The 13,655-nt window shown below is 43.9% G+C and overlaps 1 gene segment (V, D, J or C); it reads left to right on the forward strand.

The window, feature by feature from the left end:
* The first annotated feature begins 3,769 nt into the window (after window positions 1-3,769).
* LOC140716287 (Ig heavy chain V region 914-like) lies at window positions 3,770-13,603 on the forward strand. The segment is given in 2 exon segments: window positions 3,770-3,860; window positions 13,284-13,603. Coding segments are annotated over 2 exon segments (411 nt in total).
* The last annotated feature ends 52 nt before the right edge of the window (window positions 13,604-13,655 follow it).

Raw genomic sequence — 13,655 nt, forward strand, 5'->3', positions numbered from 1 at the left:
CAGTGATTAATGTTCTTTCCCAGACACTGTCTACCTCGCTGTTTTCTGATTTTATTTTCTACGCTCTTGCACATTCTAATAGAAAATGTGATTTCCTTGCGACTCAGCCCCCATTCATCATCAAAAACTTTTGTGGCTCATTTGTGGACATGGTTGGTCTGCAATGCAAAATAATTGGACAATTTTGCCCAAAAGCAACCACTTGCATTGACAGTGTGGCTTTAATATAGGAAATCATCAGAAGGTGTTTCACAGGAGCATAAATCAGATGTCAGGTCATAGAAGGAGAGGGAATGGCAGGTGAGGAAGTGTCTGGTCAGAGGAGGAATCTGGAAGCAATGCCTCAGTCCAACGGGATGATGTGCTGAAATGGTTTGCACCACAATTTACTGACTCACTGAGACGTCTGACACAGAGTGATGGAAGAGTGAAGGGAATGGAAATGACATCCATAAGATGGATTTAAATTAAAGAGGAAGAGAAAGACACAGACTGCAGGTTTAAATTCATTAGAATGAATCTGTGGACTTTGTTGAGGAAGCTCCTCAGACAGAGTAATTGACAGTAGGACTGGACTCCCATATGGAGGAGGGTGAGAGGAAACTCAGGAATACTTTTAGAATGAACTCATGGGAAAAATCAGTAAAGTCCATGTAAATTATTTAATTCATTTATTTATTGGCATATAGCATGGAATAGGCCCTTCTGGCCCTTCGAGCTACACTGCCCAGGAATCCTGATTTAATCCTCGTCTCATCTCAGGACAATTTACAGTGACCAGTTAAAGTACCAAACTGAGGTATTTTAGACTTTGGACTGTGAGAAGAAACCGGAGTACCTGGTGGAAACCCACACATTCTTGGGGAGACATTACAGTTTCCTTACAGGCTGTGGCAGGAATTGAACCCCAGGCTGCCTGCACCGTAAAGCACTCTGCTAACCCACTGCACTACCAAATGCTGGGTTTCCCAGCCTGTCTGATGGATTCATTAATTAAAACTTAAACTTGTGTTGGGTCCTGAACTCAAAGTTCTTCAGCAGTCAAGAAGGGGCATTAAAACCCGTTGCTTATGACTGCTGAAAACTGATAGCAGACATTCTATTCAAATTCCATTGCTTAAATTAAACCATAAAATAGTCCCTATTCGAGCAATGTGATACCCGCAACTCACTGAGCAATTACATGTATATAAGTTATTATTTAAAAACAAACAAACACAAGAAAGTTAAACTACAATGAAAATTACAACTATGCAGTCCAATCCAAAACCTGAAAGGGCCAACTTCCCAAAATAATAAGGTAATATCATCCTGGTACCTTCCTCGGGACAATTATTTACAGGTATTGTGAGATCTATCAGTATGTTCTTACCAAGATTGATACACGGTTTAAAGAGACTCAAATCCAGGTCAGGTGATGTTATTTAATTCAAGGTGAACACAAAAATCAAACAGCAAGCTATTGGCCCAAGGCTCTTATAGGAGTAAAACTACAAATTTTACTGTCCTGATGCCAGAGAGAAAGGTTTACTACACATCTATTCTTGCAGACCTCATCAGCTGATAACCTGTCAATGATGATTAGATAACAGATTATTGAATGTCTCTGAATCTGCAAGTTTGTTATCCTTGATCTTCAGGGCCTGAGAGCTTCCAGGCCAATGATAACCCCCAATTCCCACAGTGATCCAAAGTGATTATGGTCTGTGTTGATGTTTCAGTCTAAGTTTTATTCACTGGGCAGCAATTGTTCTCATCAACAAACATCAGCATGTCACACCGGGATTCTGCCCACCCATCGGTGTAATGTTGACAAGGTAGTCTGTGGCATCTTTTAGTTTCTCCTTCTTTTTCACTTTATTGATGACAATTCACAATTATCTGATCACCAAGATGGACCTTTGTGCTCAGTTTGAGCAAACACACTCTAAGTAGTTGGTGGGTGTCTCCCAACTACTTCAGAACATAAAGTGCAGGTGTACATACATTTGAACTGCTCATTCCCATAACATAATCAATAAATCAATCAGTAACACTCAATCATCATTACAGTGAGCCCGTCTCTGTCACGTGGCAAATGCTCTGTAATGAGGAGAGGGTCTTGCTGTCTCTGTGTCTTTTGACCTTTGATTTTGATTTATTTCGTTTCATTCTGTATGGTAAACGTGAACCTGTTGGTTGGTGCAAAGCACAATGTTAGAATTGTATTTCCATATGTAAAGCAGTGTGTTTATTCTTGTTAGTAACACAGCTCCACTGGGAGGGCCCCCTGCTCAAATTAAACCTGCCTGTGAAACCGGAGAGGAAGTGTAAGGACTGAGTGTTAATGTTATCGCAGAGTTTCAGACATCTGTCAGCTATTAATAACAAATAGTTACTGAGCTTCAAGTAAACCTACAACACAGAACAGTACAGCACAGGAACAGGCCCTTCAGCCCATGATGACTGTGACAACCTTAACACCAAATTAATCTAAAGTGAACTATCTGCACAAAATCCATATCCCTCCATATCCTGAATGGTCATGTGCTTTTTCAAATGTATCTCAACTGTACTATCATGCTGATTCACCACCACTCCTGCCAGTGCATTCCAGGCACCTATCACTCTCTGTGTAAAAAATACAACCCACAAATCTCCTTTGAATGTTATACCCCTCACCTTAAGTCTATGTATTTTTGGATACAACATTTTACCTTGGAAAAATAACTCTGACTGTCTACCCTGTCCGCCAGAAGAAACTCCAGCCTAATCAAGGACAGGCGAGGCAGACAAACCAGTTGTCTTTTTCCCCCACATTTTGGACTCTGAGCTGATTGTTACTCTGGGGCGATCTAATCAGAGCAATTGAATGTGGATGCAAGGAATTTCAGGTAATGACCTGCTAAATCAGAGACCATTCTTGAATGAGTAGGTACTTACTATGCAAAATGCCAGACCTACCAAAGAAAAAAATCTTTGACGTCCTGACGAAGGGTCTCAGCCCAAAACATTGACTGCTCCTTTCAACGGATGGTGCCCGACCTGCTGAGTTCATCCAGCTTTTTTGTACGTCTTGATTTGACCATAGCATCTGCAGTGTACTTTGTGTTAAACAAAAAAAATCTGTTATCTTGTTTGACGCTGTCCAGGTCACTTCATTTAACTGGTTTGGGCTGGTCAGAGTTGAAAGGCTCAAATACACAAGGCTGGGATGGGCAGAACCATGAAACAATGTTAGTGTAGCCCTGTACAATGACCAGTAAGAAGGTGACTGAGGTAGGTCAGGTGACCTTGAGCCAATGGGATGGAGATCCACTAGTTCAATTGATGAGCAACACTGTAAGAATCAGGAACTCCAAATAAACAGGGGTGATAACTCTCCAGTAACCAGAGACCAACCATTGTGCACAAGTAGGACCTCACTGATACATGGAGATTGGGACCATGAGGAATGCCTGGCCAGCGTTGACTCCTTTCCCGGGTAATACCTTTTGGCTTCATTGACTGTTCATGGAGGGTCAGGGATTCTAGTCAGGTGCACACAGGTAATTAGTTTGTGAACCCACGTGCTTTTGAGTTGAGACAATAAAAGTTACTTGTCAGTAAATACAGATTCTCTGTCCTTCCCAGATCATTATTACAAGGGGTGATTCTTGTAACAACCCTATTGATGACTCTCATACTTTCATAAGCCTCTATCAGGTTGCCTCTCAGCCTACGCTCCAGAGTAAACAGTCAAAGATTATTCAACCTCTCCTTACAGGTAATATTCTGTAATCCAGGCAACATGCTCGTGAACGTCTTTTACACCCTCTCCAAAGCCTCCACATCCTTACAATGGAGCAAACAGAACTGGGGTTTCATGAAGTTTCACCCAGGTAAATGCAGGCATGGAAACCTATGCTTTAACTTCAACAAAAAGCAATCTGTACTCTTACCCAGTCCCATGAATTTCTCCCAGTCGGGACACTGTCACCTTGATGCTGCAATGTACTGGGTTCAACTTTAGGGCTCTTCCCTGTGAAAACAGGGGGGCATTTTTGACCGCATTAGTAACACATGAATGGTTTTGATGCTCAAGTACACCCTGGATAGGAGGGTCATGAGAATGTTGAAGTGTAAAGCACATTTCCACATAAAATTACCTGATAGGATGGAGGAGAAAAGTGGTTCAGTCTTCAGGAGGATTAAAACTATTTGGATTATTTATCCAGGGAGTGGGGAGAATGTAGATCTCTCCACAGAAGTGAATGTGGAGAAAGGGAACAGAAGGAAAAGATAACCCAGTTGCACAAAGATGGAGTGACTGAAGGTTCATGCAGAAAATGAACAATGGCATGAAATTATTGGTCTGAATCTGCTCCTGTGCTGTACATTTCATTTAAGTCTGTGTAGTACCAGAGTTCCAGGAGGGAAACAAAATCTATTGTTTACTTTTCTTCACTATGTTCCTCTCCGACTCTCTTTATCTCTTCCTAGGACTTTCACTCTCCTGTTCCCCCCCACTCACTGCATATCCATGTCATATTTCTCTCATTTCCATTTTCCCCTTTCTGTCACCCCTCTTGTCACTTCCTCTCCATTTCATTCTCTCCCACTTCATGTCTCGGATCCACTTCCTCCTTCATTCACTCTGCATGTTCCTCTCTCTTTATTTTCCCTTCATTTTTCCTTCCCAAACTCTTTCTCAGGAACTGTTGTTTCCCAGTGGCAGCAGTTGGGCCCAGACCAGTCACCTACGGTCAGGTATATCAGATCATCAGACTCAACTATTTTCTGCCTTCACTCCCATCAGTATCAGAAACAGGTTTAATATCACTGACGTATGTAGTGAAATTTGTTGTGTTGTGGCAGCAGTACAGTGCAACACATTAAAAATCATAAATTACAATAAATGTATATATAAATATGAGGTAGTGTTGATAAATTGATACATTGCCTGGTCAGAAATCTGATGGCAGAGGGAAGGAAGCTGTTCCTGAATTGTTGAGTGTGTGTCTCCAGGCTCCTGTACCTCCTCTCTGATGTAGTAATAAGAAGAGAACATGTCCTGTATGATGTGAGTTTTTAATGATGGATGCGGCTTTTCGAGGCACCAAATCATCTCAAACTCCCAATGAAATGTAACCTCTAATGTTCCTTCTTTGTCATTTCATCAATAAGTTGGACCCAGTTAGCAATGTTGACAGCCGGGAATTTGAAACTGCTCACCCTTTCCACTGCTGATCCCTCAGTGATACCTAATGTGTGTACCCCCACATTCCCTTCCCTAAGGCCACAATCAATTCATTATTCTTACTGACATTGAGTGAAGGTCGTCGGTGTGACACCACTCAACCAGCCAATCTATCTCACTTCTGTACACCTCCTCATCACTATCTGAGATTCTGCCAACAACAGACAAATGTGAAGATGGCATTTGAACTGTGCCTAGCCACACAGTCATGGGTGTAGAGAGAGTAGAGTGGAGCATGTTCCATATCTCAATTCAGAATGGGACAAAGAGGCAGTGGGAGCTGGAACAGATTAGCCAGCTGTGAGATTTTTAACTTACAGCTGTAAGCCTAAAAAATTTCGAAAAAAAACTGTAATGAATAGATAGATAGATAGATAGATAGATAGATAGATACTTTATTCATCCCCATGGGGAAATTCAACATTTTTTCCAATGTCCCATACACTTGTTGTAGCAAAAACTCATTACATACAATACTTAACTCAGTAATAATATGATATGCATCTAAATCACTAACTCAAAAAGCATTAATAATAGCTTTAAAAAAAGTTCTTAAGTCCTGGCAGTTGAATTGTAAAGCCTAATGGCATTGGGGAGTATTGACCTCTTCATCCTGTCTGAGGAGCATTGCATCGACAGTAACCTGTCGCTGAAACTGCTTCTCTGTCTCTGGATGGTGCTATGTAGAGGATGTTCAGGGTTTTCCATAATTGACCGTAGCCTACTCAGCGCCCTTCGCTCAGCTACCGATGTTAAACTCTCCAGTACTTTGCCCACGACAGAGCCCGCCTTCCTTATCAGCTTATTAAGACGTGAGGCGTCCTTCTTCTTAATGCTTCCTCCCCAACACGCCACCACAAAGAAGAGGGCGCTCTCAACAACTGACCTATAGAACATCTTCAGCATCTCACTGCAGACATTGAATGACGCCAACCTTCTAAGGAAGTACAGTCGACTCTGTGCCTTCCTGCACAAGGCATCTGTGTTGGCAGTCCAGTCTAGCTTCTCGTCCAACTGTACTCCCAGATACTTGTAGGTCTTAACCTGCTCCACACATTCTCCATTAATGATCACTGGCTCCATATGAGGCCTAGATCTCCTAAAGTCCACCACCATCTCCTTGGTCTTGGTGACATTGAGACGCAGGTAGTTTGAGTTGCACCATATCACAAAGTCCTGTATCAGTTTCCTATACTCCTCCTCCTGTCCATTCCTGACACACCCCACTATGGTGTGGTAATACAAGCCAATGGTAGGTTGAGGCAGGTACACATGAAAATACTCAGGTGTGGTGGGAAACATAAGGAGGTAAACTGCCCACAGTCACAGAGGTTGTCGTTTGGTGAGCTCGTGTTTCAAGAGAGGTCTTGTTTCTGCTGCGTCAGCTGACTGACACAGATTCCATAAGGGAATAAACAATCCCAGTGGAAACGGAATGTGGAAGGTTTACTTTGGATGAGAGACCCGTGGCAAGTTTGGGTTCTAATTAATCCTAAGGATGAATTTAAGCTAAAGTTCTCATGTGCTGCAGTTAATGAGGAAAACAGGGCTTCAGAGTGGTGGATATGACACAGGTATGGATTAGAGATCTAGTTAGACCACATCTGGAGCACTGGCAGTGATTCTTGGCATCACTCTTCAGGAAGGATGTGTTTTCCTTGGCTGGGAGGGGTTTGGTATTGCTGTTGGGACGGGGGCCAGTGAAGTGCTACTGGGACTGGGATAGTTAGCATATTAGGTCTGGTCTTCTGTTCCCTGAAGTGTGGAAATTGAAAGCAAGTGCAATTGGGCAACTTAAAAACATTCAAGGATGGCACAGAAGAATAACACAAAGAATCTGTTATTTCAGGGTATACAGGGCACTGGAAATCTGGGACTCTCCCTGAGAAGTGGTCGAGACTGGAGGGCCGTGGGGAGTGTCAGTTGAAACTTCAAAATTAATAGAATTTTGTTTGTTCAATTATTAATATGTGTGGAGCCAAAGAAGGTAGATGGAGATTGGACACAGATCAGCTTAAGAAAGAGGGCTGAACAACCTCCTTCTGACCCTCAGTGCATGGGATAAATTTGAACAGAATCTCTGTGTGCAGCTGTTGATTTACCAGAAACACATTTCATATTTTCTTTCTTGACAGGTGGATGAAACTGGTCAGTGATATAGAGGCTATATCCTTCTCAGCTTCCTGTAGGAGATGTGGCTTGACTTAATCTGAACAGGGGACCTTCCAAAGGAAATAGGCTTACTAAAAATAATAAGCTCGCTGCTGAAAGCCTAGAAATACTTTTCTGATTCAGGGACCAATACCAATAAGCAATTCTTGTACAGTATTATTGAAAAGAGGAATGACTAATGGGACTGAAAGTCTGAAAAGAGAAGGGGTCCATGCAATTATGGAGACATCAGTCCTCTGGGAAGTAACAATATAAAGCTGACTTAAACCAAACATAAATATTGGGTTCTATGGGAAGAAAACAGAGATTGGCTCAGATTGAAGGTGGTGGTTATTTACGCTGCAAACAGGAAATCTGTGCTCTGGCCCAATGTCATTATACTAATGGTTCCAACTGAACTGCTCCAGTACAGACACAACACTGACATCTGCACAAAAATGGAAAAAATTGCCCAGTATGTCCATTCTCGAAATACAGGACAAATCTAGTTAGACAATAATGGCCCAACTCATCTACACAATGTTCAGTAAAGTGATGGGAGCCATAGTTGACGATATTGGCAAGAGGCACTTACTCACCAGTGACCAGTTTAAACTTTGCTAGCACCACTTGGTTCTTCGTTGATCAATCTTGTTGTTTTATCTTAACCTCTCCTTACAGTTAATATGCCCCAATCAAAACAACACTAAGCTGAATCTACTCTGCACCCTCTCCAAAGTACCCACTTCTTCCCTGTAATGCAATAACTAGAGCTTTACATGTTCCAAATGTGAAATTAGCATACAAACTCAAGATAAGCAGGACAATTTTGGAACGAATCCTCTATGGCCCGAGAATTCATCAGAGGTTCTCCCTGTTGATGCTAACAAATGCCATTTCAAAGTCCATGAAATTTGTGTGTAGTTGTCACTGTCACTTTGCGTTCTGCTCTATGACATTCCACAGTCTGAAGACCTCATCGACAAAACCTTTATTCTTCCTGAAGCCACCTTGCTCCTTCTTCAAGCACTCATAAACAGTATCTGTAATCCACTGGACAATGACTTTGTTGAGAACCTTGCTAGTCACTGACAGAAATGTGATTCCGCACCAGTTGTTTCAATCACGTAGTGTTCCTTTCTTGTGGATCCTAACAATAACTCCCTTTGTCCAGTCCTTGGGTACTTGTCCCCATTCCCAGATTATAATAAACAGTGATTGCAGAATGGCTGCTGCAACTTTTGGTTCAGCTTTGAACAGTTCGGTGTTCAAAATATCATGTCCTGCTGTTCTCTAATGATTTAATCGCAGCAACGATCTCTTCTTTCCTGGGTTGCATTGATGTCTAGATCCATTGCTACCTCTTGTATGTCAGGGTCTTCATCTGGTGGTGTTCTATTCAGTAATTCTCTGAAATACACTGTCCATCGTGCTCCTTAATCTTTATTAGTTGTCAAAACCAAACCACTTTTATCTCTCATGGGACAACTGGATCTGGCCTGGAGCTTTTTGCATACCAATTTTGACATCTTGCATATATTTTTCTGATCACCTTGATTGGCTGCTTCTGTGGCTTCCACTGCTAGGTTTTCCATGTAGACTCTCTTATCCATTTTTTGAAGCTTTTCACTTTCTTCCCAGTTGAAGTTTCACCTTAATTTGTGTTGACTTTGCATCAAACACTTTCCTCCTGATTTTCCATCTTTCTTCTAAGGCTGTTCATGTTTCCTGCAGTATCCATTCTTTGTTTTTCTTTCCAGCTCTGTAATGTAGACAAGCCTCGCTGATTTCCTTGAACACTGACACAATCTGTTTCCACATTGTGTTGACCTTGTCCACTGACACATCCTCGTCAAAGGCCTGAAATCTGTTCTTAAGTTGAATGGTGACAGCAGATGGTGTCCTTGAGCTCAACATCAAAATGTCTTTGTGCATGTGCTCTGGTCCAGTGCTTCTCAGCATGAGTTTCATCACTGCTACAACAAGATTGTGATTACTTCCTGTATCTGCACCCCTCTTCACCTTTATACCTTGCTGGGATTGGCTCCACATACCAATGATCATCAAATGGTCAATCTGGATCTTGTCACATCCATTGGGCGAACACAATGTCAGTTTGAGGAAAGAGAGTCATCCTATGATCAGATTGTTCACGGCACAGAATTCCACCAGTCTTTCACCGTTGCTATCCATTGCTATTCATTGTCTCACTTACTTGTGTGCCCATGACCCTAGTGAAGTGTGAGTTGTTATTTCCCACTTTGCCATTTAGATCTCCTATGATGATTACATCATGGTGTGGTGTTAACTCTACCTCCGTTGTTTGTAGAAGATGTCCTTTTCTTCAATGTCACTATTGTTACTTGGAGCATAGCACTGGATCACAATCATGTTCACTTGCTTCACTCTCAGCCTGACTCTCACCAGCCGACTGTTGATTGTTTACTCCAGCGGGCACTTCCCAATGCCTTTCTTCAAAATGACAGCTACACCATCATGATGCTAACCATCTTCCCCTCCTGAATATAGAACTGTTTCACCAGTTGCTGCCTTTATTCTGCCAGACCCTGTCCATCTGCTTTCACTGACACCAGTGTGTGTTGGCTGTAAAGACACATTACTGTGGTTATTTGTGTGAGCTTGCAGTGTTGTACGTGGTTAGTACATTTCCAAAAAACATTTTTGCTCTTGGTCTTTGTGAAGTTCATGGCTTCCTTCACCATGCCAGTAGCTTTCTCTCAGTTTTCACTACTGTCAGCCATGCAAGTCCCGGGTGGTGACTAGGGAATACCATCGCACTCAGATGTAGAAGGATTCCTCATTGCTGTTTCTGTAACTGTGATGAGAGTCCTTGACGAGGATGGTTTGGACCCAAATGCTGGAGTATCTGAAGCAAAGTTCAAGACACAGAATCAAACTGGATTGAGGACTGAGCACAAAACAAACGATAGATGATATCACCAGTAGGGCTTACGATTGAGCACCGAACATCAGTTCAGATGTTCTTTAAATACTCAATTCTTGGAGCCCAAAACATGATTGTCAATAAGTGGGATCATCCTGAACCTTAAAAGGGCTGCAACTAGCTATCTACACTCTGCAGAATTAGAGCTTCTAAATCCTGGTGGTTAGGAGTGTCTCGTAACAAAAATTATTTTTCTTTTTGACTAATCAGGTTCACTAACCCTGACCTGAAACTCCGAATTTGGAGGAATGGTGGATCACTCTTCGTCTGGCACCTACACTTTGACCTGTCTAGCATGGGTGACTCTATCTAGAGCTAAAGCACAAGACCCTGACTCAAGTCAACATAGATCTCTGGGTTATTGAGGCACACAAACCCTACAAAAATTTGTGATCCTCTTGGAGGAAAAAAATGAATCGCTATTTTGACTGGTGCCTTGGTGGGTTTGTTGTGTCAGGTGAATGTAAAAGATTTGGAAATTTCTCCACTATGCATCCCAACATTGATCCCTCAATCAGCATCACTGAATGTCTGATCTCTTTGTCTGATCAGACTGAATGTCTGATCGCCAAAATGGCGGTGTGACACAGCTTGCTGTGGCCACTCCGGATCTGATTATCTGTTATTTGTGAAGCGGGGTGCCGTGCACAATCATAATCGATGAAAAACGGACGTGGGAGCATGAAGGAACATCTGAAAATCTCCAGGAAGACCTTCTTCGTTGCTGCTGCTGCTGTGAGGTCTGGGTCTCTGCTGGGTTGAACAGGCCCCCAGTCCTCGGGGTCGCGTTGCCGATGGCCGTTGGCGGGGGCGTCTTAATACGCTCGGCAGAGGATGATCCTCAGAGAAGCTGTGCCGGAGGGGATGGTCGGAGGCTCGGAGGTTCGACGGACTCGGAGTTCGCTGCGGTCAGGTCGCTTTCAGTGTGTGCTGTGTCTGTAAGGCTGGGTTTGACGGAGCTTTCATTGTGTGCTGCGTCTGCGAGGCTGAGTCGGGCGGCGCCGTGGAAGTCCATAGCGGGGGATTCCCTTCTGCCGCTGGCATGGGATGACGAGTCTATCGGGACCCTGAGGACTTGTGGAAACTGTGTGGTGGTTTCTTTTGAACTTAGTCTTTTAACATCTTTAGATTATTTTTACTGTGCCCATGGTCTGTTTTTTTTAAATCAATTATGCTATTGTTTGCACTGTTGTAACTATATGTTGTAACTATGTGGTTTCGTGTAGCTTTAGTTTTTGGTCTTGTTTTGTCTGGTGGGATTGGAGCTCCTTTCCGGGGAATGCGCTAAGATGGTAGCGTGATATTAATATGCAGCAGCCTCTCTGAACTCTGGATTGGGGATTGCCAAATGTTATGTGGACTTTCCGGTGTAGTCTGTTTTGTCAAGTGCTTTTGTGATATCATTCTGGAGGAACGTTGTCTCATTTTTTAACTGCATAGCATTTGTGTTTTCTAAATGACAATAAACTGAATCTGAATCTGAATCTTTATATCTCAATGCTGTTTCAAGAGAGGTTGCTCTGTGTAATTTGGGTCCCACCTTCCCTCTGTGACACCAGAGACTCCACTTTAAGAGGTACTTCATTGTCTGTAGAAACCGCTCTGGTTTGCCATGGAATCATGAAATCTGCTGAGTGATGGCAAAACAGCTTGAGAGGGGGGAGCTTTGGTGTGATTAGTAATTCAATCAGCACAGTTTATACTTTAGTGAAGATGCAAGATTTGGGACATGCAGTACTCCCATCACCAGGGTGGGAACACAGAATTACCCACCTTGCTGATCTGCCACATTGGATACCCTCCCCCCATCAGTTTCCTTTCAATAGGGACCGTTCAGCAGCGCTTGTCTGCCAACCCACTGGGGAGCATCCTGTTACCAACGACAACAACTTCCCTGTTGTGTGGCTTCAATTCCCGAGTTCCCTGCATCAAATGTCCTGTTCCTCTCACAGGCTGAAACAGGTCAAAGAGATTTTGTGGGGAGAACTGCTGAGGGTTTTGCAGTGAAATTCATGCTGCCAGGTCCCTGACAGAGAAAATATCTTAAAAGTGTAAATTCCACCCATTTTCACCAGGAATCTCTGTTTAACATTGATTCTCATGCTATGAGTGCAGGCAGGCAATTGTGTGGTAACTCTTTCTACTGCAATGTATTTTCCTGCAAAGACACTCTCAGACTGTGTCTCTGTGGAAAATATCTGCCCACTGACTGGTGTCCCTCAGTCCCTGTCTCTCAGGGGGATATCTGTCCACTGACTGGTGTCTCTCAGTCCCTGTCTCTCAGGGGGATATCTGTCCACTGACTGGTGTCTCTCAGTCCCTGTCTCTCAGTGGGATATCTGTCCACTGACTGGTGTCTCTCAGTCCCTGTCTCTCAGAGGGATATCTGTCCACTGACTGGTGTCTCTCAGGGGGATATCTGTCCACTGACTGGTGTCTCTCATTCTCTCTCGCTGGGATTCTGTGTGTTTCAGTTTACACAAACTGTTCATCGCTGAAATTGATGAATCGAGCAGAGTGTGACAGATCTTTAATCCGGATCTGGTCACTGCCGCTGACCTGCCGCCTGTTGCAGAGACAAACATCTTTTGGGGAATTGAAATCGCTGCTGTGGGCGGGGACAGGAAGCTGCGCCTCTGGTTTCAGTGTGTGAGAGCCTGTTCAAACCGCGGCTCCCTCTCTCACTCACAGCCCACGTCCCTATTTAAACAGCGCTCACTGCGGCTCCGGACAAAGCCGGCCTGAGCTGAAGCCGCCGATCTCAACAGTGTCCAAGTCCGGCTCAGTGTTCAGGGCGATGGGGGTCGCTCCTTATCTCTGTCTCCTCCTGTCTTGTCTGGCAGGTGGGTGTCCCGCGGCTTGTCGTCCTCCCGGGACCGGCTGTTTCTCGGAGGCTTTGTGAACCTCTGCCCGTGGAACATTTTATTAATTTCTGCTCTTTTTTGACAGGCGTGCGGTCCGACTTCGTGCTGACACAGCCCAAGTCAGCGGTGGTAAAGCCCGGACAGTCCCACACACTGACCTGTGAGGGCGGAGAGTTCAGCCTCAGCAGCTATACCATGCACTGGGTGAAACAGGTCCCCGGGAAAGGGCTGGAATGGGTGGCGGCTATATCGGGTGGTGGTAGCAAGTATTACGCGCCTGAAGTCCGGAGCCGGTTCGAGGTTTCCAAGGGCAGCAGCACCGTTTATCTGCAAATGAACAGCCTGAGACTGGACGACTCGGCCACCTATTACTGTACGGGATGGAGCACAGTGACGGGGAGCTGAACAGAAACTGGTCCCGACAAAGGAGCGTCTGCAGCGCAGTCTGTCTCCACGG

The sequence above is a fragment of the Hemitrygon akajei genome, chromosome 25, assembly GCF_048418815.1.
Source record: "Hemitrygon akajei chromosome 25, sHemAka1.3, whole genome shotgun sequence".
NCBI lineage: Eukaryota > Metazoa > Chordata > Chondrichthyes > Myliobatiformes > Dasyatidae > Hemitrygon > Hemitrygon akajei.